The sequence below is a fragment of the Pseudorca crassidens genome, chromosome 18 (assembly GCF_039906515.1).
Source record: "Pseudorca crassidens isolate mPseCra1 chromosome 18, mPseCra1.hap1, whole genome shotgun sequence".
NCBI lineage: Eukaryota > Metazoa > Chordata > Mammalia > Artiodactyla > Delphinidae > Pseudorca > Pseudorca crassidens.
In genome coordinates this window covers 76679216-76703024 of record NC_090313.1, presented here as the reverse complement: position 1 = coordinate 76703024, position 23809 = coordinate 76679216, and the positions used below count along the sequence as shown (strand labels likewise).

Here is a 23809-nt window from a genome sequence, read left to right as displayed (position 1 = left end):
GTTCTAACAGATTGTTGGTGGAATCTTTTAGGATTTTCTATATATAATATGTCATCTGCAAATAGTGACAGTTTTACTTCTTCTTTCCTATTTAGATGCCTTTTACTTCTTTTTCTTGCCTAATTGCTCTGGCTAGGACTTCTAATACTATGTTGAAGAAAGAATATGAGAGTGGGCATCTTTGTCTTGTTCCTGATCTTAGAGGAAAATCTTTCAGTTTTTCACTGTTGAGTATGATGTTAACTGTGGGCTTGTCATATATGGTCTTTATTATATTGGGGTACATTCCCTCTGTACCTATTTTGTTGAGTGTTTTTTTTATCATATATGAATGTTGAATTTTATCAGATGATTTTTCTGCATCTGTTGAGGTGATTATATGATTTTATCCTTCATTTAGTTAATGTGGTGTTGTCATACTGATTTGCAGATACGAAATCAATCTTGCATCCCTGGAATAAATCCCACTTGATCATTGTGTGTGATGATCCTTTCAGTGTATTGTTGAATTTGGTTTGCTCATATCTTGCTGAGGATTTTTGTGTCTATGTTCTTCAGGGATATTGACCTGTAGTTTTCTTTTCTTGTGGTGGTCTTTCTGGTATCGGGGCAGTGCTGGCCTTGTAAAATGAATTGGAAGTGTTCCCCACTCTTCTATTTTTTGGAAGAGGTTGAAAATGGTATTAATTCTTCTTTGAATGTTTGGTAGAATTTGCTAGTGAAGGCTTCTGGTCCCAGACTTTTGTTGGGAGGTTTTTGATTACTGATTCAATCCTTTACTAGTAATCAGTATGTTCAGGTTTTCTGTTTCTTCATGATTCAGTCTTGGTAGGTTGTATATTGCTAGGAATTTGTTTCTTCTAGGCTGTCAAACTTGTTGGCATATAATTGTTCATAGTAGTCTCTTATGATCCTATTATTTCTGTGATGTCAGTTGTAATGTCTTCTCTTTCATTTCTGATTGAGTCCTCTTTTGTTCTTGGTGAGTCTAGCTAAAGGTTTCTTAACTTTTCTTTTTTATCTATAAATTTATTTATTTATTTTTGGCTGCATTGGGTCTTCGTTGCTGCACGTGGGCTTTCTCTAGTTGTGGTGAGCGGGGGCTACTCTTCGTTGCAGTGCGCAGGCTTCTCATTGCTGTGGCTTCTCCCGTTGTGGAGCTCGGACTCTAGGCCTTGTGGGCTCTAGAGTGCAGGCTCAGCAGTTGTGGCACACGGGCTTAGTTGCTCCGCGGCATGTGGGATCTTCCTGGACCAGGGCTCGAACCTGTGTCCCCTGCATTGGCAGGCGGATTCTTATCCACTGAGCCACTAGGGAAGTCCCAAGTGTTCTTAACTTTATCTTTTGAAGAACCAGCTTTTAGTTTCATAGTTTTTTTTTTTCTCTATTGACTTTTGAGTCTCTATTTCATTTATTTCTGCTTTAATCTTTATTTCCTTCCTTCTAACTTTGAGTTTCATTTGTTCTTTTCTAGTTCTTTTAGGTATAATGTTACGTTGTTTATTTGAGATTTTTTTTTGTTTCTTGAGGTAGGCATTTATTGCTATGGACTTCTCAGAACTGCTTTTGCTGCATCCTGTAAGTTTTGGTATGTTGTATTTCCATTTTCATGTGTCTCTAGGTAGTTTTTGATTACATGTTTGATTTCTTCATGGATCCATTGGTTGCTCAGTCACATGTTGTCCAGTCTACACATATTTGTGAGTCTTCCATTTTTTGGTGATTGAGTTCCAGTTTCATACCCTTGTGGTAGGAAAGATGCTTGGTATTTCAGTCTTCTTGAATTTACTAAGACTTGTTCGGGGCCTAACGTATGATCTATGCTGGAGCTTGTTCTTTGTGGGAATATCTGTATTTTTGATCACAGTTTTGTAACCATTCTGTTTCTCTCTCTCTGTCAGTCATTTTCCAGAATTGGCAAGGGAACCATCATCAGATGATTTCTGGTAAGTAGACTTTAGCAGTTCTTGACACTTTAGTGGGAAAGACTTGGGAACAATTTTATATTGGCGCTTCTGACTTGAATATTTTGAAAATAAAAGTTGCATGTGTTATTTCAAGAGAGAACCAGAATAAAATTGAAACATGAATGTGGTTTTAAAAGCCCTGTGGTACTACAAGGCTTTAACGAAAATATCCAGCTATCGGTCTGATATATCCACTCACTTTCCACTTCTTAGCATAATGTCTTCAAGGTCGTACCATACATGTTGTAGCATGTATCAGAATTTCATTTATTTTAAAGGCTGAGTAATATCCCATATATGTATATACCACATTTTGTTTATTCATCTGTTGATGGGCACTTGGGTTATTTCTGTCTTTTGGCTATTGTGAATAATGCTTCTATGAACATTGATGTACAGGTATCTGAGTTTCTGCTCTTACATATTTTGGGATTATGCCTGAAAGTGGAATTGCTGGCTCATGTGGTAATTCCATGTTTAACTGTTTGAGGAACCACCAAACTATTTTTCATAGCAGTTCTACCATTTTACATTCCTGCTGGTAATGCACAGTTTTCCCACGTCCTCATAACACTTGTTAATTTCTGTTTGTCTTTCATATATATAGTAGCCATCCCCATGGCTGTGAAGCGGTATCGCGTTTGCCTTTTTTAGATATATAATAGCCATCCCAATGGCTGTGAATTGTGGTTTTGATTTGCATTTCCTTTAAGACTAGTGGTGTTCTCTGCTAACGTTTTAAGATTTTTACACCAAGAAAGCTGATTGCTGGGGCCATGTATGTAGGGGGGACAGCCAGGACTGTTTTATTAGAGGATCTCTGATGTTAGCATCTGTGTGTCTTTCTTTTGAGCCGATCAGTCATCTTCTTGCAAGAGGACCGCTCCAGTTTCCTGCCAAGCGCTGTAAATCTGGCTGAAGGTGTTATGGGAACTGCGTGGAGGCAGAGGGCTGTTGATCATACCTTTCACTTAAAACTCCGGTTTAGGGAGGATGCTGTATCCTGTCCACCTGTGCGCTCAGTGTTTCTGGGTCCAGGGCTCCTCTGGTTTAGGCTCTCTGGAGGATAGACCTTCATTTCGTTCTGGGGGCAGAGGGTTCAGGTGCCTGGCTGCCTGGGATGAGGGAGGTTTCTCACAGACTCAGTCTTGGTCAGGTGGACTTGGAGCCTGTCCTGTTTTCCACCTTCCCTTTGTCTCACAGGTACCTCGTGCTGCCACGTCCTCAGCTTCCACCAGGGTCCTGCTGGGGTCAGCAGCTTGCATTTTAGGTGCTTCCCCTTGCAAGCTGTTGGTTTCTGTTTTCTCTGCTGCACTAAACTCTGATATCTATTCAGCATTCCGCTTGACATCAGCCCTGCTGTCATCTTGTCTTCCCTTGTCTTTGTCCTGAAGACAGGGTTTCAGGAAGAAGGGAGCGTACTCAGCCCTTCGCGTCTCGTCAGTGTGACGGCGCGGAGCCATCGCGTCACGTTTCCTTTTTTGTAATTATTTGCCCCCTTTTTCTCTTTCACATACAAGCTCTGGCCACGAATGGCTGCATAGATACATTTGCCACAATTCCTCCTGTTTTACATGCTTGGAGCAAGCACGCTGGGGAGTTCTCCCTGGTAGATGCAGGGGCCAACAGAAATGGTAAAGCCATGGCGTTCATCCTTGCATCTCTTCTCCTTGTAACTACAGATCCTCCTCCATTTACAATGGAGTTATGTCCTGACGAGCCCATCGTAAGTTGAAAAGATCAGAATTCAAAAGTGCATTTAATACCCCAAAGCTACCAAACATCACAGCTTAGGACAGCCTACGTACAGCGTGCTCAGAACACTTAACGTTAGCCCACCGTTGGGCAGTATCAGCCCATTTCATAGTAAGGCATTGAATAGCTTATGTAATTTATGGAATACTGTACTGCAAATGAAAAGCAGAGTGGCTGTCTGGGTCCAGCGTGGTTGTACGTGTATGGGTCGTTCTCCCTCGTGATGGTGGGGCTGACTGGGGCTGCGCGTGTCGCCCGGCATCACGAGAGAGCGTTGTCCCACGTGTCGCCAGCCTGGAGAAAGATGAGAATTCAAAGTTCGAAGTACGGTTTCTACTGAATGCATATCAGTTTTGCACCATCATAAAGTTGAAGAATTGTTAAGTCGAAACATCGTAAGTCAGGGACCATCTGCATTTTGTTTACAGTCGGGTTAAAGATTTACTGCCTTGAGGTTTGAAATCATAGCGAGTATTTCAAATCTTGAAAAGTTTAATACAAAGTTAGACGCTTTTTAGGTGTGGTTCTTCCTGAAGACGGACTCTTACTAGGTGTGAGTTATCTTGAAGGAACTTTTGAGCTGAGTAAGTATCTTCTGTTCTCTCTTCAGCCGGATACCTCCTCCGCCTAGTGACTCATGTGACTTTGATGACCCCAGACTCCTGAAGAACATTGAGGATCATCATGTAAGGCTGCCGTTTGCTTCTAGAACTCTATTTTATTTTTATATGTTTATTGGAGAATACTGGATTTACAATATGTTAGTTTCAGATGTACAGCAAAGTGTATCAGTTACACATATACGTAGACCCACTCTTTTTCAGATTCTTTTCCCATGTAGGTTATTACAGAGTAATGAGTTCCCTGTGCTATACAGTAGGTCCTTGTTAGTTATCTTTTTTATATATAGTAGTGTGTAGAGATTGTCATACTAAGTGAAGTAAGTCAGACAAAGAAAGACATATCATCTGCCACTCATATGTGGAATCTAATAAACGATACACATGAACTTATTTACAAAACAGAAGCAGACGCACAGATCTCGAAATCAAATTTATGGTTACCAAAGAGGAAACACGGGGCAAAGTGCTAGGAGATTGGGGTTAACATATACACGCTTCTAGGACTTTAAATAACTTGTGATGCAGTTTCATTTATGTACGTGTGTCATGTCTTGAAAGTTACCATTTTGGAGTCTGGGGAAGAGATGGGACCTCGCTTATATAGTGTTAGTGCTTTAGGGATGTGATCAATGTGTGGTGAACACTTCGCAGAACTCAAAGCCAAATTAAATACGGGGTGAAGTTATAAAGTGGCACATCACGATCAAGAGGAGTCTCACCGTCGAATCCTCTAACATTTCAGATTTCTTTTGCTTTGTAAGGTTTCTGCAATACCAGTTCTTCGTAGTTGTGAACATAAGACGTCATGTATTTTGAGAAGTAATTACGGTATCCTTTGGCTAGGATCATTTAGGAAACAAAAGTAAGATATAGCAACACGTAGCATTTACAGCATCCTACTATGTGCTAGGCATTTGAAGTCTATTTCCTTTAGCACCCGAGTCACCCCAGAGAGGTGATGGGAAGTTGCATAGAAAGATTGACTTGGCCAAGAGTCACCTGGCAAACAGATGTAGAAATGAGAGTCAGGACCTTGGTCTGTTCACTTCTTAACTGTGATGTCACATTCTGAACTATTGTAACAGACCAGGATTTATTGCCGGTTCATCTGAATTCATTTTTGTTCTAAAGGCTATTCTGAAAAACACCGACTTAGAAAAGTATTCAGTGATCAAAGCATTTCACAACCAGTTTAACCTGTATAAATTAGACCTAATATGACTCTTTTCTGAAAAACATTTTAGTTTTAAAATTAGGTAAACTCAAGCAACATGAAAACTTTATCTTTCCCAACTTTTGTGAAGAGATAGATAGACTTAAAACTTTCTCTGAATTTTCAGTGAGGAAGCCTCCTTTTCTCTATTTCAGTTAGTCCGTATTTGTTGATGCTAAAACTTTCCCAGCAGTGGTTCTGAGATGGGAGTGTGGAAGGCACCCATGCTCCCGGGCTGGGATGCAGGGCCTCAGCTCTGGTGATTCTGACAAAGTGGTCCCAGACCTCACAGAGGATGCTGCTGAAGGCCGTGCTCTGTGTCACGGTCACAGACACTGATACTGTCCTTTCCTGTATTTGATCTTAGAGGTAGACACAGCTACTAGGGTAGAGCAAACAGAGGAAGGAACAACATCTCAGAAGAACCGTCTCTGGACAAGAGTAGTTTTCATTAAGGTTGTCAAAGAAACAAGCACCCCGTGAGGCCTTGCTTTCTGAAAGAGGACTCAAGCATCCTCAAATAGTATTTAGGTTGAGGGTAGTAATGCGGGTGGGTGACTGAAATGGTCTGTTTGCGTTGGGATGGTGGAGGGGCAAGGAGAAAGTGCAGGGTGACAGACAGGCCTGCAGATGGCTCTGAGTCTAGTTTCCCGAAGTTTGTTTTCCTGCCGTAGATCACTAGGTGCTAAAGCAGCAGAGGAGGTGAGAAGAGCTAGTCCCACGGAATCCCGGTGTTGTCTTAGGAACAGCACCAAACAGTTTAGACTGCGAAACAGCAAACTGATCAAATAAGAGACCCATTCACTTAGCAGACAGTTTAAGGGCCTAGTTTACATCAGACACCTTGCCAGGTAGTAGGGGAAGAGACCGCATTCCAAGACGGGGTGTTAACAGGCTCCTCGATGAAGCAACTGGTAAACGGAAGCCCCGAGGATGCGCGAAGAGAGGGACTGGCTGACAGCAGGTGGAGGACGGCCATGGGCCAGCGGGAAGGGTCGAGCTCAGTGTGAAGAGCTGCAGACAGAGTGGCTGGTGGAGGGTTCAGGCTTGGGGGGTGGCGAGTGGCAGGAGATGGGCCGGATGGCGAGCAGGTGCTGGGTCCTGGGGCACCTGGGGTCCACGCTGGGGCTCCCGACCTCTGTTCTCACGTGAGCAGGAAGGCGTCCGGGGTTCTAAGCGGGAGGGTGCCTTGAACCTGACTCTGGTGTACGTCAGTGGTGTCCCGACAGTCGGGTGACCTCGGCTCCCGTTTGCAGCCCACAGCCCCCTGCATCCAGGAGTTCCTCACCCTCCTGGCCGTGTGCCACACCGTGGTCCCCGAGAAGGACAGAGATAACATCATCTACCAGGCCTCCTCCCCAGGTGAGGCGTCTTGACTGGGTGTGCCCTGCTGCTCCCCTCTCTGGGGACCTGGGTGTTGGGAGGTGATACGGCCCCGCAAAGCCCCCACTGTGTGCCCCTGGTCTCACGCTGGCTGCAGAGTGCCCGGGGGGGACTAGTTCCAGGTCCGTGGCTTCTCCTCTGATGGAAGTGCTCCTTTCAGGGTCCTGGTTGGGGGAGAGTAAGTGAGCGCCTTCTAGATCCTTGGTCTTTACTGCACGAAAGGCCAGACCTCTGTCGCTGGTGTGGATCTCGTTCACGTGAAAGATAACACGTGCTAAACAGAATCCTGTCATTCCCAGAGACTGGTCAATGCCTCATCAATTCTTTATTGACAGATGAAGCTGCTTTGGTGAAAGGGGCTCGAAAGCTGGGCTTCGTCTTCACAGCCAGAACGCCCTACTCTGTCATCATAGAGGCCGTAAGTGACACCCCAGGGCACCGCCGGACGCTCTTGGTCACCCGCTTTTTGGAAGACTGTATGTTAGAAATAGCACATCTACTGTACATATGAGAGCTGAGTTTTTGGTTTGTTTTTTCTCTGTGAGAATATGTCGTGTGGTTCTGTCGCCTCAGTGTTGTGTGTTGTTTTTGCGTCATCTCTCTTAAAGGCGCTGTCTGCAGTCTTTCATCCACTGATGTGGAGTAACGGGCAGTAAAGAATGCGGGAAGCCTGCCCTGGGTCCCGTAGTTGTTGGGAAAAGCTCCACAGCCTCCTGTCCTCGGGGGCGGGTCTGTGTCTGTCTCCCTGAAGCCCTCGGTCACTGGCTCTGGTCTCCTGGGCTGACAGAGGAGGGAGTTGGCACTTAAGATCTTTTTTTTTTTTTTTAATATGGGTTTTTTCCCCCTGAAATCAAGAAGTTTATTTTATGATTTTTTTGAGTTTCTCTCTCAAGGAGCCAGAGGGAGAAATCTGGGGAGAAGAGAAAGTTTGAATCGGGAATGAGGTCAAATAGGGATCCTTGGGGTGGCAGCAGGGACACGGGTGGGTAGGTGGGATGGGCGTTCTCTGTGTTGAGCAGTTGGGGGGGCCGTGCTCACTGCTGCCCGGGTGGATGAGCGTCTCCGGGCAAGTCCCCGCCTGCTCGCCCCTGTGCTGTTCCCACCCTCAATCTGGGAGGACTCGCGGGTTTTTACCGCTCTTGGCGTTCTGCATCCTTAAATCCCTGGATCTCTTGAAGGCATTTGAAGTTCGCTTCCATCTGGTGTAATAACTCGATGTTCCTGACCTGGCGGCAGTCTGCTCTTTCTTTTCCTTACGTGCAAAACCTAAAAAGTATCGTACCGTGTACAGAGCGCCCATTTCTCGGCATTTTCAGTTTCTTCTTTACAGAGTACAGAGATCAGAGGCTGTTTATTTGTGCTTGATTTCAGCCAACACAGGGAATTTAGCTTAGGGAAGCGTACAGTCGCTACAAGTTGGGACAATGTACTGACAATATAGAGCTTCCTCCGTGGAAGCTTCTCACCAGTGGTGTCGTCTTCACCTCCAGTTTGAGGAGATTTTAGCCTTCACGGCCAGGTTTCAGGTGTGTGGGTGCTGCTGTATTTCTCCGCAGTGCAGCCATGGGGATTGGGAGGGGCGATGGAGTAAATAGACCATGTGATTAGATAAGATTTATAAGTAAGAGTAACTTTAAAACTCCTATTCAACTGTGAATACTGGGGGATCCTCAACCCACAAGTCCTCGAGGTGGTTACCCGCTACTTACAAGAAGTGGCTTGGGACTTCCCTGGCGGTCCAGTGGTTAAGACTTTGCCTCCAATGCAGGGGGAGCGGGTTCCATCCCTGGTCAGGGAGCTAAGATCCCACATGCCTCATGGCCAAAAAAAACCAAAACATAAAAAAAAAAGAAGCAATATTGTAACAAATTCGATAAAGACTTAAGAAAAAATCAGATGCAAAAGTGCATACTCTAAAAAAAAAAAAAAAAAAACGAAGTGGCTTTACTTATCATCATGCGGTCTGTGGGGGCCGTGAGGGTGTTGATGTGACATCGGCGCAGAGGCAGTGGGCTCCCGGCGGTCACGGCACGGGTGCTGAGGGGGTGGCAGCGGTGACCCCCTGGACGGGGACCTGGCAAAGTTGGGCCAGGCTGAGGGGAAAGGGAACTGGGGCTTGCAGAGAGAAGGGGGTAAATGCTGACGGGGGCTGGGTTAAGTGGCCCATTCATTGTGTTTTAGGAAGCGAAGGGGCGGGGCATTGTGGAGGGGACAGCGTGACTTCCCAGTGCTTTCTGTGTCAGCCACACACGTGGGGATCTGTGTGTTCCTTCAGTTATTATTTCTCTCAGACCCAGGAGACAAGGGAAAGGGCAGATTCGATTAAAAAGTTTTCAAATTGTGCACACATAATCTGGAATCTCGTGGAGAAAAATTAAGAATTTTATTTATTTATTTATTTTTGCGGTACGCGGGCCTCTCACTGTTGTGGCCTCTCCCGTTGCGGAGCTCCGGACACGCAGGCTCAGCGGCCATGGCTCACGGGCCCAGCCGCTCCGCGGCATGTGGGATCTTCCCGGACCAGGGCACGAACCCATGTCCCCTGCGTCGGCAGGCGGACTCCCAACCACTGCGCCACCAGGGAAGCCCAATTAAGAATATTGACGTTCCAACTTTGAAGAACCCGAAGAGAAAAGGCATTTGATGAGTTGCCCTAAAATCTGGTGCAGAGTTATACGCCTTTGTTTCTAAATCCAAAATTGAAAAAGTTTTGAATTCCGCGCTTTTTCCCCTAAATTTGGGGTGTGGACATTTGGTAGGGAAGCCTAATGGAACTCCCGTGGGGCCACCTCTGTTCTTTATGGATCTCACTTGGTGGGGATAGCCGTGCATCTGGCTGCAGGAAGCCAGTGTGTCGTTGTATTACAGGGTGTAGTGCCTGGGCCCCCTGGGGATGTAGTGGCACACGGTGTGCACGTACTTCTGCGAGACGTGTAAAATTCTGGATTCGGAAGCATAACTGGCCCCCGGTCTCGGATGGACCTGTGTCGCTTGTGTCCCTTATTTGTGTGTCTTGGAAGTTACTCTGTCATCAGCTACTATGACAGCCACTCCCGCTGGAGGAAAAGGAGACGCTTCCACCAGAAGGGGGAGCTATGGTCCCACCAGACTGACGGGGAAGACAGTACTTGGCGGAAGGTGTCTGCAGGGGGATGGATGGATGGAGGGAGAGCGAGAGAGGGAGGGAACAGGAGGGGAGGGAGAGGAGGGGAGGGCTTGGGGAGAGGCATGGATAGAGAGGTTTATGATTGGGGAGCTGGTTGTTTTGAGATTTTAATACTTTGCACTTCAGGTAAAAGCCTGTTTTTCTTCCTCTAGATGGGACAGGAAGAGACATTTGGAATCCTTAATGTCCTGGAGTTTTCTAGGTATGTTTCTCTTTTGTGCACTTGAAATAAACTGTCCCTCTCTATCTATCTGTCTATCTGTCTGTCTGTCTCCATATACACACAGTAAGTCCCCTATATACAAACTTCAAGCTGCGAACTTTCGAAGACACGAACGTGCATTCGCACGTCCAGTGAGTCAGCTCATGTGTCTGTAAGATTAAAAATGTTTTCTTTATCTTTTGTTTGTTTTTTATGTATTACTTGTGTGAGAAGTATTATAAACCCATTACAGCGTGGTACTGCATAGCGGGTCGTGTCAGTCGGTACCTGGGCTACCTTTGTCGGACTTACGAACGCGCTGTCTCGGAAGGGGACTCATTCGCATGGAAGGGACTTCCTGTATATGTACAGATGGGCGAGAAATGAGTCAGTGACTGAGGGCGGGTCCCTTTGAAAGCTGAGGAAGGAGGTGCCTGGGCATGTGCTTGGGGCTGCGGCTGGGGAGGAAGCCAAGGGACCTCTGCGCTAAATCGGGAGGTCCTCGGAATTCATCATTTCTTTCCACTTCAGTCAAAAGAAGATACGATGAGATGCTTTTGAGTGGAGTGGGTTTATACTGAATCTTGCCTTTTGCTACTTACTGGGCAGGTAACTGAACATTTTTGAGCTGTGAAATAAAAGTACGTGGACACAGTATTGTCAGGAGCAAATTAGACACAGAGTAAAGCGCTCAAGTTGTCCATTTCTGTCTCTTCTTCTATCATAGAGCTGTGCTAGTGAGTTTCCACGGCAGGGAAAGGAATAGGTTTATGCCAAAGAGTAGGAGATACACAATTAAAGTCTGACTTTGAGGACAAAGGTAGGGAAGACGGAGCTTGGCCATTTGGGGGACAGCCAGATCACCTTTTGGGTTGTTTGGTGTTTAATCACAGGATGTGGTCCTAGAAAACAGACCAATGACAGTTTTCTTTCCTTTTTGTTTTTACCCTACAGCGACAGAAAAAGAATGTCTGTAATTGTGCGAACCCCTTCAGGACAGCTTCGACTCTATTGTAAAGGGGCTGTAAGTACTGGCTGAGGTCTGCACGCCAGGGACCCCTGCTGCTTCCCTGACTGCTGTTCTCAGCATCCTTGATGGTCGCCCAGGGTTGAAAGGCTCTTTCAGTCAGCCTGCCGCTGACTTAGTAGTAAAAGCCCCCTGAAGATGATGGGGGTTCAAGCCAGCGTGGCAAGGAGGTCGGTGGAAAGCTTGCTGTTCATCGGTAGTTGGTTTCAGAAACAGTAGCTGGCCATGTCCTGCAGAATCCTTAGAGTGTGAATTCTGATTCCTGTTTTCTATCCTTGTGTGGTGACTTTGGAAGATTCAGTCAGTTGTATCAACCTATGATCTTTTAAGGACTCCGATGTGTTTTTTTTTTTTTTTTTTTTTTTTTTTTGCGGTACACGGGCCTCTCACTGTTGTGGCCTCTCCTGTGGCGGAGCACAGGCTCTGGACGCGCAGGCTCAGCGGCCATGGCTCACGGGCCCAGCCGCTCCGCGGCATGTGGGATCTTCCCGGACCGGGGCACGAACCCGTGTCCGCCTGCCTCGGACTCTCAACCACTGTGCCACCCGGGAAGCCCTCTGATGTGTATTTTTTTCTGTAGCAGCTATTCTCAATATTCGTGGTTTAGTTTTTATTCACTACAGAGGCTGGCTGGTGGGTTTGAGGTAGTGTCCATTTGTGGTCTATTATTACTGCCCTCTCCGGTCATTTCCTATGTCAGGCTTTCTGTCTTGTCTGCCTCCTGGTCATCGCATCTAAATCTTCTTTAAGGAAAGATGCTACTGTTCATGAGCCTGACCTACAAAACTACATTCTGTCAAACTGTGGTCTTATGTGTTGAGGGAAAGACTTATTAAGCTCATTTTTGGAGACTGTGTCGGGAAATATGAGGCTACACTAGGATCAGTGATTCGTTGGAAATCTTACTCGTCTTTACCAATTGTGGGAAGAAGTATTTGAGGACAGTGACAGAGCTTTTTCAAAAGTGAGTAAAAACGTGTGTGAATTCTAAGGCATCCGATCTGCACTCACTAAGGTCCAGATTATATTGGATTAGATTGGGAAAGATTAGGTAATTACGTTAGATTCTGTTCTCATATGATACTCTTTCTTACCTTTTTGGTTGTTTATTTGCCATTGTGTTCTGAGAACCACAGCAGGGCCAGAAGGGGGTCAGTGTGAGGTACAGAGGAAGGGGGGCAACCACAGAGCAGAGTCAACAGGAAATGCTGCAGGGATGCATTTAATTTGTTATAGGATTTAATTCTCCACAAACCTTCCCCCCCAAACCGAACTAAATTTCTTAGATTTGGGGGGCCCCCAAACTGCCATTTATCACATGTTTGTTGCATGATCCGTAGCCTGCAATCCTCCAGCCCTGCTTGTGGGTCATGGAAATAGTCCCCAGGTGATGAGCTGTCCACACCGTGTGTTCTCAGCTGAACCAGGTTCTGTGCAGGGTGGGTCGTGCCCTCCCTGGGTGGGAGCTCGTGCAGCATCAGGAACGGAGAGTACACTTGAGCAACTTAGGGTGTGTGTTTTATGCTTCCCACTTCCGCAAAGGGTGTTAACAAAGTCTGGTGTGAGCTTTGCAAATCGAGGTGAACGTCGGCCCCGTCGTGTCCCTGATTATTCATTCTCCTGACACCCAGGGTCCTCCCCGGCGTGTTTGTGTGGATGCATACCCGCCCCCAGGTTGTTTTCCAAAGCTCATGACTGAATCCAGCCAAGAACTGTGTTTCCCCTCGCCCACCCAGGTGTGCGTTGGATCCACACCACGAAAACAGAGCTGGGCTTGCGGTGCTAGAGCGTCGGCTGACCTGAGGTTTGCCAGTCACAGCGTTTCCCTGTTTTACAGGATAACGTGATTTTTGAGAGACTTTCTAAAGATTCAAAATACATGGAGGAAACACTATGCCATCTGGAGTATTTTGCCACGGAAGGTGAGTGGAATTTGGAAACGTTATTTCTGCCCTTGGAGTTGTGCTTTCAGGGGGCAGTCGGGTGAGCCTTCGTGTTCACGTGTCATTTTTGTGCAGCACTTGGCTTGCTTCAAAGGCGGGTCATTTTCTAGTGCCAAGCCCGTCCCCACCCTCTGCACCGGTGGCAGTGACAGGAGTCGTGGCTATAGACCAACTGCTCTGTTACCTAAACGTCATCCGCTAACGCTTAACCAGAGGGACGAGGGTGAGGCAGGCCAGCCCACGATGCTACGCAGAATCGCCCTCCAGTTTTGCACTCCTTTCTCGGAAAACTCACCTTATTTCCCAGGCCCTCTCTCGTTTCCCTTATGACACTGGCTTACCCTAGACTTCAGGCAAGAATAATCCACTGAACCCGTGGAGAACAGGAAGGGAGTTCTCAGAAGGGCTTTAAACAACACTCCTGTCAGGCTCCCCTGCACGTGGATGTGATGAGAGCTTGAGTGCCGGCTGCTGCCTCGTTGCCTTCCTGAGCCTCTCTGGCCGCATGTATCCACGTCTGTGCACACACAGGCACACGCATGTACACCAGAGAACACAGTGCACACATAGGAACACATGCACACAGGGACATATGTGCCCACCAGGGAACACACGTGCACACATAGGAACACATGCACACAGGGACACACACGCACACACAAGCACGGCTGCTTGAAAGCCTGTGTGTTTCACGTGGTAGCACACTGGGCCTTTACTGCTGTCTAGAAACACACTTCCCATCTTGCCTCCTGGCTGACGGGAAGTCATTGCTTGCTTGTTTTTCTCATTCCTTTATTTTATTTATCTTTTTTAAAAATTCCCCTTTGATTTTTTCCCCCTTGTTTGTCATTTTAATGGAACTTGGGTATGGATGGATGTGAAATCAAATGTTCATTTACCCTGCTTCCCTGGAAATTCCAAAATTACTTTGAGAATCATAGAGCAATTCAATAGGTGTGATGTCTGTGCGTCCCTCCTCGTGTCCTTCTCTGCTGTGAGGAGTTCAGTCTCATGGCTTTTCCTGTTCCGTCAACATCTGTAGAAGCAGTGGTTTATATTAAAATAAGGTCGCTTTTCAGTTCATTTTGAGTGTGTGCACGTTGACTTAGAGTGACCTATAAAGGGATGGTCTCTTCCATTTTCTGCACACGTGGTGTCCCCTGGGGATAAGGCACCCTACTTGCCCGTCACTAGGGCCCTCACCGGGAGACGCGGGACTGTTTTGCAGGCTTGCGGACCCTCTGTGTGGCTTACGCCGACCTCTCTGAGAGTGATTATGCAGAGTGGCTCAAAGTCTACCAAGAAGCCAGCACCATCCTGAAGGACAGAGCTCAGCGGCTGGAAGAGTGTTACGAGATCATTGAGAAGGTAATTGCACGTGGTAGATGCGTTACATTACATGCCCAGTGACACCTAATGAGCAAAAAAGTTTTGGTGCAGAAACCTTTTGGCTATATAGTGATGTTCTCTGATCTTGTAAGTATCTTAACTCACCATTAGCTTTTCATCGTTTCTTTGCTTTAAGAAACACTCAGTTTTTATGAGCTCTCCGAAAGGTCGAGCCACCCTCTGCTAAGCGTTCACGTCTTAAGAAGTATCAGGTCAAAAACGGCATCGGCGACTTTCTGGGTTTGCCTGAGATGAGGTGTAACGACGTTAGCTGGCCCTGCTGAGTTTCCTGAGCAGTCGAAATGCCTAGGCTGGCTGGACATCGTACCTACTAAATGTTTTCACGCTTGCTGTCCTCTTTGAGCTTTGCCATTGCCGCTCCGCGCTGCCCATGTGATTTTGTTATTTCAGTTCCTCCCAAGACATGAGGTAGCTTGCCACAGATTGAATCCCTCGAATCTGGGAGCTGGATTTCAGCTTTTTCCGTTTCATGTCAGCAACCACTGGTCCATCCATCTTCCAGTTTCAGTAGCTTTGAAGTCATTGCTTGCTTGCTTTTCTCATTCCTTTATTTTATTTATCTTTTTAAAATTCCCCTTTGACTTCTTTCCCCTTGTTTGTCATTTAAATGGAACTTGGGTATGGATGGAAGTGAAATCAAATGTTCATTTACCCTGCTTCCCTGGAAATGCCAAAATTACTTTGAGAATCATAAAGCAATTCAATAGGTGCGATGTCTGTGCGTCCCCTGGCCAGAGGTGGGCACTCGGGAGGTAGTTGGCCGTTTTGGTCACTGAATAATTTTTTCTCATGTGTTAACTGTACCACAGCCCTTGACTCATGAGTGGAGTGAGAGAGAAGCCTCAGTCCTGTTAGTGTCCCCAGGATAACTCACCCATGTGCTCTGCTGCCAGGTGGTTTCCCAGGTGGTTTCCTAGCCCAAGGTGCCCGTGTACCCAGAAGTAGATGGCATGTGCTGGCCCGTGTGTGTGGAGGGGTTCTAGCCCTGTGGGTGGTTTTGAGATGCCGCACATGTGACTGTCATTAATTATCTGCAGACAAAGGTTTAATGTGGAGGAAATAAGGTAATTGTCTCAGAACACTTTGACTGCCTTTCTTTTGTCAAGAGTTTCGTCATTCATGCTGCTCTTACGTGTGTCCCCATCTTTAATGGAAGCTGTTTTTTAATTCAGAATTTGCTGCTGCTTGGGGCCACAGCCATAGAAGATCGTCTTCAGGCAGGCGTGCCAGAAACCATAGCAACTCTGTTGAAGGCAGAAATTAAAATATGGGTGTTGACGGGCGACAAACAAGAAACTGCAATTAACATAGGTAATTCATTTAAAGAATAATTTCCCAATGCTGATTTTTGTATTACGTTTTTGAACCGTCTTATAGAGGTGCCTAAGGGCTCCTCAGATGCATTGACAGAAGTGTTTTATAGAATTCTTCATTCATAAGACCGAGAAAAGTTTAAGATGCTCTTATGAGCATTATCTGTCCGTTATAAACAATAAGACTATGACACCTTCCTGAAAAGTATTAAACATACTTACAGAGGCCAGAGAATTCAAAAGTTGATGAGAGTTTGATTTTCTTACTGCTTTCTTCACAAAAATTTAGTCTCAGAGACTAAGCATGTTTTCATTAAGTTTAGATATGCATTATTATTTTATATAGCTATAGCCATTATAATGATTTTTAGCAATTCATAGGTTTTTCTGATAGGCTTGAACCTTTCCCTTCCCCATCTGGGTTGGCAACCTCTGCCTGCTAAGCATCGCAGAAATGAAAATTGAAGAAAGGGAATTTAAGCCCAGATTACTTCATGAGTGTTAAAGCAGCACGTTTTTAGTTTGAAAAGGACTTGTGAAACTACTAATTTTAAAAAAATCTAATTTTTTTAAAAAAATTATTTATTATTTTATATTTATTTTTGGTTGCGTTGGGTCTTCGTTGCTGCGCACGGGCTTTCCCTAGTTGCGGCGAGTGGGAGCTATTCTTCGTTGCGCTGCATGGGCTTCTCATTGCGGTGGCTTCTCTTGTTGCGGAGCACGGGCTCTAGGCACACGGGCTTCAGTAGTGGCGGCACACAGGCTCAGTAATTGTGGCTCATGGACTCCAGAGCCACAGGCTCAGTAGTTGTGGCGCCCGGGTTTAGTTGCTCCGCGGCGTGTGGGATCTTCCCGGACCAGGACTCGAACCCGTGTCTCCTGCATTAGCAGGCGGATTCTTAACCACTGGACCACCAGGGAAGTCCCAAAAACTCTAATTTTGATTGTTTGAATTGCTTTAAAATTATCTAGGACTTCTGTCACCCTTGTGTCACAAGCCCTGATGCATAGGTGATAAAATGAAAGGGCTACATGACTTCTCATGTGTTGATGGGAATAGAGTCCATGTCACAGCTCACTGCAGGAAGAAACATACAGAAAGAACATCTGAAGTTGAGTGACTGGTGTCCTATTCAGAGGAGTCTCCTTGGAACGCGATCAGCTGGTTCCAGTGGAGCCCTTTCCTTCAGTCTTTTCTTTTGAATCAGCCCCGACTCTCAGAGAACCTCAGTTATAGACAATGCCTACTGTCTGGGGTGGATTTCCTCTTTTTTTTTTTTTTTTTAATAGACAAAAAAAGCCACTTAATCATTTCTTACCAAGACTGTAGTCCTCTTGGACTCGCACACAAGTGAGATTAAAGTCCCCAGAGACTGACATGTGATTCACAAACAGTCTCTGAAGGATGAGATGTAGACGTCGTACCTGTTGTTTCCCAAACACATATTTTTGGAGAAAAGTGTGGTGATATTTCTGTGTAGACCTGTCACTACTACTAGATAATAAAAACCCATTGCTTACAGCCCTTTGGTGATGTCAGCAACATTTTTATAGATGAAGGATAATACGTTTGCTTTCGGTGGAATGTCTCTTTCTATATATATACATCAGCCCTTACAAGGTATTTCCCATGTAAATTTGGTCTAAAACACCTGCTATTGATCCACGGCTCCTGTTCACAGAGGGCACAGAAAGCATGAGAGCAGTGATGCTGCACCTGCCCCGTCCCTGTCCTCCTGTCCTTGTGTCACACCTGCATCTGTCAGGGTCTAGCCAAGTTTAGGTAAACACAAGTGAAAGCAGAGTTCCCAAAATCAACCCAGAAAACATGAATGGCTTATTATTCCCGAAGGAAGGTGTTTGTCGTTGCTGGAGTGAGGCTTGTCTGAACCTCACAAGGTGATTGATACCTGTCCAGTTTTTTCCATTAACAGCTATATTATTTTGTGCTTTTTTCAAAGAAGGTGTAGCAGTGTTTGTAGTTTTGGTTTCAGAAGCACTCATGTCCATTAGATATTTTAAAATTGACCTTTTAAAAAACATTCTAATCCAAGTCGGAAAAGAAGAAGTAAAACTGTCACTGTTTGCAGATGACATGATATTATACACAGAAAATTCTAAAGATCCTACCAGAAGACTACTAGAGTCCAGATCGGATGCCTTAGAATTCACACACATTTTTACCCACTTTTTAAAAAGCTCTGTCACTGTCCTCAAATACTTCTTCCCACAATTGGTAAAGACGAGTAAGATTTCCAACGAATCACTGATCCTAGTGTAGCCTCATATTTCCCGACATAGTCTCAAAAATGAGCTTAATAAGTCTTTCCCTCAACACATAAGACCACAGTTTGACAGAATGTAGATTCATGAAGCTTTCACGAAAACCCTCTCTGAAATTTGAGTTAGAAAACCCTGGAGAAGGGTACTAAATTTCATCCATTCTAAGACACCTTGTTTTCATATTTCACTGCCTCCAGAGTTGGGATGTCTTATGATTGTTGACTCTTACAGTTTTAACTGGCAACATTTCTGTTTAGAGGTGTTTGGTGCTGTTGGCTGTCTTTAGTATTTGCTGTCTCTCTCATTTATCTATCATCTGTCCATCTATCCTCCCATGCATCTACTCTCCCTCCATCCATCACTTATCCTCCCATCCATCTATCACCTAACCTCCCATCCATCCATCTATCCTCCCATCCATCCATCTATCCTTCCATCCGTCTATCCTCCCATCCATCCATCTATCCATCCATCCATCCATCCATAATCTATCACAGTTTGAGAATTTAAAGTGTAACTTTCAGTTCATACCTTGAAAATAAATACTTAGTCAAATTAGGTTCCAGGATATTTGTGTCTATTATGAGCCTACGAGTGTTAGGTAGATGCAGTCATCTTGCGTGTGGCTTTGAGGTCCTTTGGAACTGACACGATGCCAGGACCCTGCTGCGCCGTGCTTGGATTTATGCTAACTAGCTGTGTTTCCGGGAGTTGGAAGTTGTCTTTTTTAGCTTAAAAATTTGGCATCACCTAGTCTAAAGTGAAATTTCAGCTGTATAGCCTTTGTGAATCATGTAGTTGTCACTTCCTTACTATGACTGGATAAAGCATCTCTTACATAGTTAGAAAATAGATGTGAAGTTTTCAGAGTCTATAATATTTTTTCTAACGGAGATAGGATGAGTGAGAACAAAATCCTAGTGCGTGTTCCATTTTAAAGTCATCGCATTGGGAATCGCTTTCACGGTGAACCATCTGAGTTGGAATTTGGCTGCCCCTCCCCCATGTTTTGTTACCCATTACTTGATCCCTTTAAACCACTTCTATAGTCTTAGAAGTTTAATTTCTGACAGTGAGTAAATGTGGACTTGCCCACCCTATTCTTGTCCATTGGCAGGGAGGCAAGTCTGGTTTTCAGGTGGGGCTGGGGGAACACGGCCAGAGCCCCGGTAATGTTCACAGAAAAGTCAGGTGTGTGATTTCTTGATTACCTGCAGCTCTGTTGTTGCCAGATGCTCCCCTATAGGCTTGGGGTACTTATGTTCCCTTATTGGGGACTGAGTTAATTTTGAGACAAACTCGAATAAAATAGATGAGAAAATACCAGTTGTGCAGTGTACATGCTGAGCATGGCTGGTGTGAGTAATAGTTACTCATTAAATGTTAGCACAGCATTTGTCATATTACAGCCAAGTCCTTTAGGTAAGTTTAATATTCCCTTTGAGATAGGCATTATCCCCTTTTAAAGACAGAACTGAGGCACAGAGATCCCAGGTAACTTAGCCTGGGCCGCACAGGTGTGAGAGCTGAGAATCTGAGCATGTGACCATGACACGTGATAATTCAGTTCTCGGAAAGATAGGCGTCCAAAAGATCAGGGAGGGCTTCCCTGGTGGCGCAGTGGTTGAGAGTCCGCCTGCCGATGCAGGGGACGCGGGTTCGTGCCCCGGTCCGGGAAAATCCCACATGCCGCAGAGCGGCTGGGCCCGTGAGCCATGGCCGATGGGCCTGCGCGTCCGGAGGCTGTGCTCCGCAACGGGAGAGGCCACAACAGTGAGAGGCCCGCGTACCGCAAAAAAAAAAAAAAAATCAGGGAAGGCTTTGCAGATGAGATAGGTTTAGATCTTGATCCTCAAGAATCTGTTTAAGACAAATACATAAAGAATGAGAATAGCATGAATCAGGATGGCCTGGTTTGGGGGAAGATCAGAAGGTAAGGTGGAGGCAGCATGTCCCTACCCGTGATGGTGCCTTTCTGAGAAGCATCTGAGGGTCTGGAGGGAAGGGTGCCCAGGTGTGCTTCTGTGGATGAGTCCTTGATATCCTGGTTCTCACATGGGGAGGGATTCTGCTCTCAGCATCCTTGATCGAGTCTGGAGCAGATGAAGAGTTCCATTCCTGACGTCTGTCCGTGTGTTTCATACACTTACTTTCAAATATTGAGTGACCAGATTCTCCCTGAAATTATTTACAACCAACAACACACCTGTTGAGGGTTTGGAACCAAGTTGAATCCCACTGAGGGGTAATCTGATGGATCCTAGGTATATGGTTAGTAGGAATCAGTCGTTGTTAACCCTTCCAAAAGTGTCTCCGAAGCAATCTAGGTTGGGATGTCTTCGACAATATATGCTTACCTCAGAAAAAAGACGCTGATTGCGAGTTCCAAGAGAGGTTTGGTTTGGTCCTGTTTTCTAGTGTGAATGATGATTTGATTTTCTTAAAATCAAGTCCTGCTCTAAGGACCATAGATGCTGTAATATTTTAATTTCTTTGAGTGTTGATTATGCTCAGGTAGTAGAGAGACTAAACACTTTTGTGGTGTGCTGTTAACTTCAGCCGTAGGAAAAAGTGAAATCCCAGAGGTTCCCTTCTCAGTCATTTTATGGTCATCTTGTTAGATTGTGAGATTAAAGAAATAGAGCACAATTTACAAGTGTGGATTGACATTTCATAGCTGGCTGTTCTCCAAGAGCTGATCTCATTTTATCCAAAAACATTAGAAATCAAGCACACCGAACTTGGATTGACATAATTTAATTTGCCATGTTAGCTAAGTCACATTTAACTGTGTTAAACCCCCATGGTCTGTCTAGAGCAAGTGTTCTGTGTGATAATTAAGCAAAATCTTGCTTCGTTTTCCAAACTAAAAAAAAAAAGAACCTGTTTCTTCTCAGAAACCTTGAGTTTTGTGTATTTAAATTCATGAAAGTGTCAGTGGTTTTATTTGTTACCCTCTCCTTGCAACGGCTAGAAAAATACTTTGAGTTTTTCCATAATATCTTTATGCAGCTTCAGTTGTCAAGTGGCATTTTACTTAAATTGCAAAATATAAAATCAAGCGGGAAGCGATGGCTTAAACATTTCAGCTTGCTTCTGCAACCGCTGTTCATATCAAAAACTACCAGCAAATCCTCTTGTGTGAGTTATACTAAATTTGTAACAGTCTCTATTGCGTGAAGTTGCTGGAAGTTTCTGGGGCAAGGGAAGAAAAATGATGAAAGTTCCAATATCCCTGTTTGCAAATGAAAATAAAATATGGACCTCCCTTCTGCACTTAATCTAAGAATTTATAGAAAGGAAGAATATATTTGTAAGATTTTAGTGGGAAACAAAGTTCAGTTATTTCCATCGTGCTGTGCAGAATTTTCAATGGCATTCTGGGAAACTCTCATTTCTACTCATCACTGTTCAAGTCTGTATATTGTTAAAATACAGACTTGAACAAATTTGAAAATGTGTGGAAAATTGTGCTGTGTTTCCTCCCTTTAGTTTTCCCCTTAGAGGTTGAACAGGTATTTGCCCATGTGGTCCTGTGATTTTAAACTATTCAGTTGTTTTCACTTTGCAAGTGATACGTGAGGTTTTACCCAGCAAAATTATCTCATTCCCTTCACATAACTGTCGTTAACTGCCTGGAATAGATCTTCAAGGTATTGCTTTAAGAAAATGACAGTTAGATGAAAAGTCATAATTTTGTGCTTTAAAATTTGTGTTCTCAGGTGGTTTATAATAGTCCTCTCAAATGACACTCATCAGTGAAGGATACACTTCATACATTCCAAAATAAACACAAATACTTATTTTCTACCCCCCAAAAATACCCCAAGCTTTCTCTCATCTTAATTGTTGTCTGTCTTGAGTTCTGTTTTGTGCCTGTCAGTAGGGTTTCTTGAGGATGAAAAGAGGACCTTCTGGGTAGAATTGAGCACGTGAACGCAGCAGTTCTGTGACTTGTCCGCTAGTTAAATGCTTGTCTCCTTTTCTAGTTAAATATAGCATCTGTGGGAAGGGGTATTTTGGCTCTTCTGCGGAGGAGAACCCAGACTCCTGTTGCCTAAGCATTGGTTACGGCCCTTCCTTGAGATGGTCACCCGCGTCCTTGTTTTGAAGGTTGACGTTCTTTACGCTGACCACTTGTTCCCTGTTTCTGTGATCATTGGTCCATGATCGTTGTAAGGACCACTTCTCTAGGTGAAAGGACTGTTTCTTTGACTTTTCTCGATGAGATAAATTAAGATGGAGCTTGGTGAAAAGCACATGTTGATGGCAGCTCTCTTGAGGGGCACCAAGATGGTGGAGGGTGATTTGAAAGAGAGCCCAGGGCCCCGACAGACACCCCTGGACTTGGGGTTGGCTGGGGCCGCTGCCTCGTTCTCCCCAGAGTGTGGGGAGAAGGGAAAGAGTCCGGAGAGGCTCTTACCTTGGTCGTTGTGTCACCAAGCATCTCCACCTGTCACGCGTGTACTGCAAAGTCTGAGTAGGAAACAGCTTCATAGAAAATACGTTTGCCTTCCGGGAGGAAAAGTGGAAAAGTGTATCTTGCTGAAATTAACCTACAGAGATACCATTGTCTAAAAATGTAATGGGAATTGTTAAGAATTAGCATTGGGATACTCTTGACTCAGGTTTATTTCTTGCAGTGGGGGTTGCTTTGAGCTTTCGCAGGAAAAGTGACTCTCTGGGTATCATAGGCTTCCTTAGAAGCCTGCTGTGAGAATTACCTGGCTTTCTATAAAGCAAGTGAGGGACGTTGGTATCACAGTAGGCACGTGTATGCCACTTGAGGAGCACCGTTGATTCCGTTTGTCTTCCTAAAGCGTTTGCTTTTACTTTAGGGAACCCAAAGCTCATCCTAATACAAAGATAACAGGGATAAAGAAAACTGATGAGTATTTATTTCAGCCATTAGTTATGAAGACCCTTCCGAGCAGCACTGCTAGAGCTGTCTGCAAAAGTCAGAATCCGCGTAAGCTTTTCCTCCCCACACTTGCTCAATTCCTCTGTGTGAGTCCATAGGCCAAACACAGTGATAAGGAAGGTGCAGGAAGGGAGGCTGAATTCAGGGGACCTTGAACGTGGTGAGTTCCTGGTGGGGATGGTAAATTCACGTATGTTGCTCCTTCTTTTATTCTAGGCTATTCCTGCCGGTTGGTGTCACAGAACATGGCGCTTATCCTACTGAAGGAGGATTCTTTGGACGTAAGTAGCTTTTAAAAAGTTGTATTTGATATCACTGTGTTAAACCGTTTGTTTCTGCTATGACTAATAATCAGGATTTAATTTTTTTTTTTTTTTTTTACTAAAAAAGCAATTATAAAACTACTCAATGTGTTTTCTCTTTTTATTTATGAACGGATGTCATAAAGTCATTTCTTTAAACATCAAAATGGTAAGTTCTACCTCTGGTACCAGATATAGGAATTTATGTATGTTTTTAGGTGATGGCCATCATTGAAAGTCACTTTGTCTTCAGATTCAGCTACAGTTTCTGTCATATTAGAGGAAGGAGAGAAGGTTTTTG

General features: G+C 44.8%; 1 protein-coding gene across 2 annotated transcripts in view; it reads left to right on the top strand.

Annotated features, from left to right (window-relative positions):
• The window catches only part of ATP8A2 (ATPase phospholipid transporting 8A2), a 526913-nt gene that overhangs the window by 144603 nt on the left and 358501 nt on the right, over positions 1–23809 (top strand). For both annotated transcript variants that reach the window (XM_067713702.1, XM_067713701.1), the window contains exons 15-24: positions 1902–1946; positions 4333–4408; positions 6815–6920; positions 7277–7359; positions 10260–10309; positions 11264–11333; positions 13174–13258; positions 14508–14647; positions 15862–16000; positions 23423–23487. In XM_067713702.1, coding sequence (XP_067569803.1) covers positions 1902–1946; positions 4333–4408; positions 6815–6920; positions 7277–7359; positions 10260–10309; positions 11264–11333; positions 13174–13258; positions 14508–14647; positions 15862–16000; positions 23423–23487 — 859 coding nt within the window. The remainder of the gene's footprint in view (positions 1–1901; positions 1947–4332; positions 4409–6814; positions 6921–7276; positions 7360–10259; positions 10310–11263; positions 11334–13173; positions 13259–14507; positions 14648–15861; positions 16001–23422; positions 23488–23809) is intronic.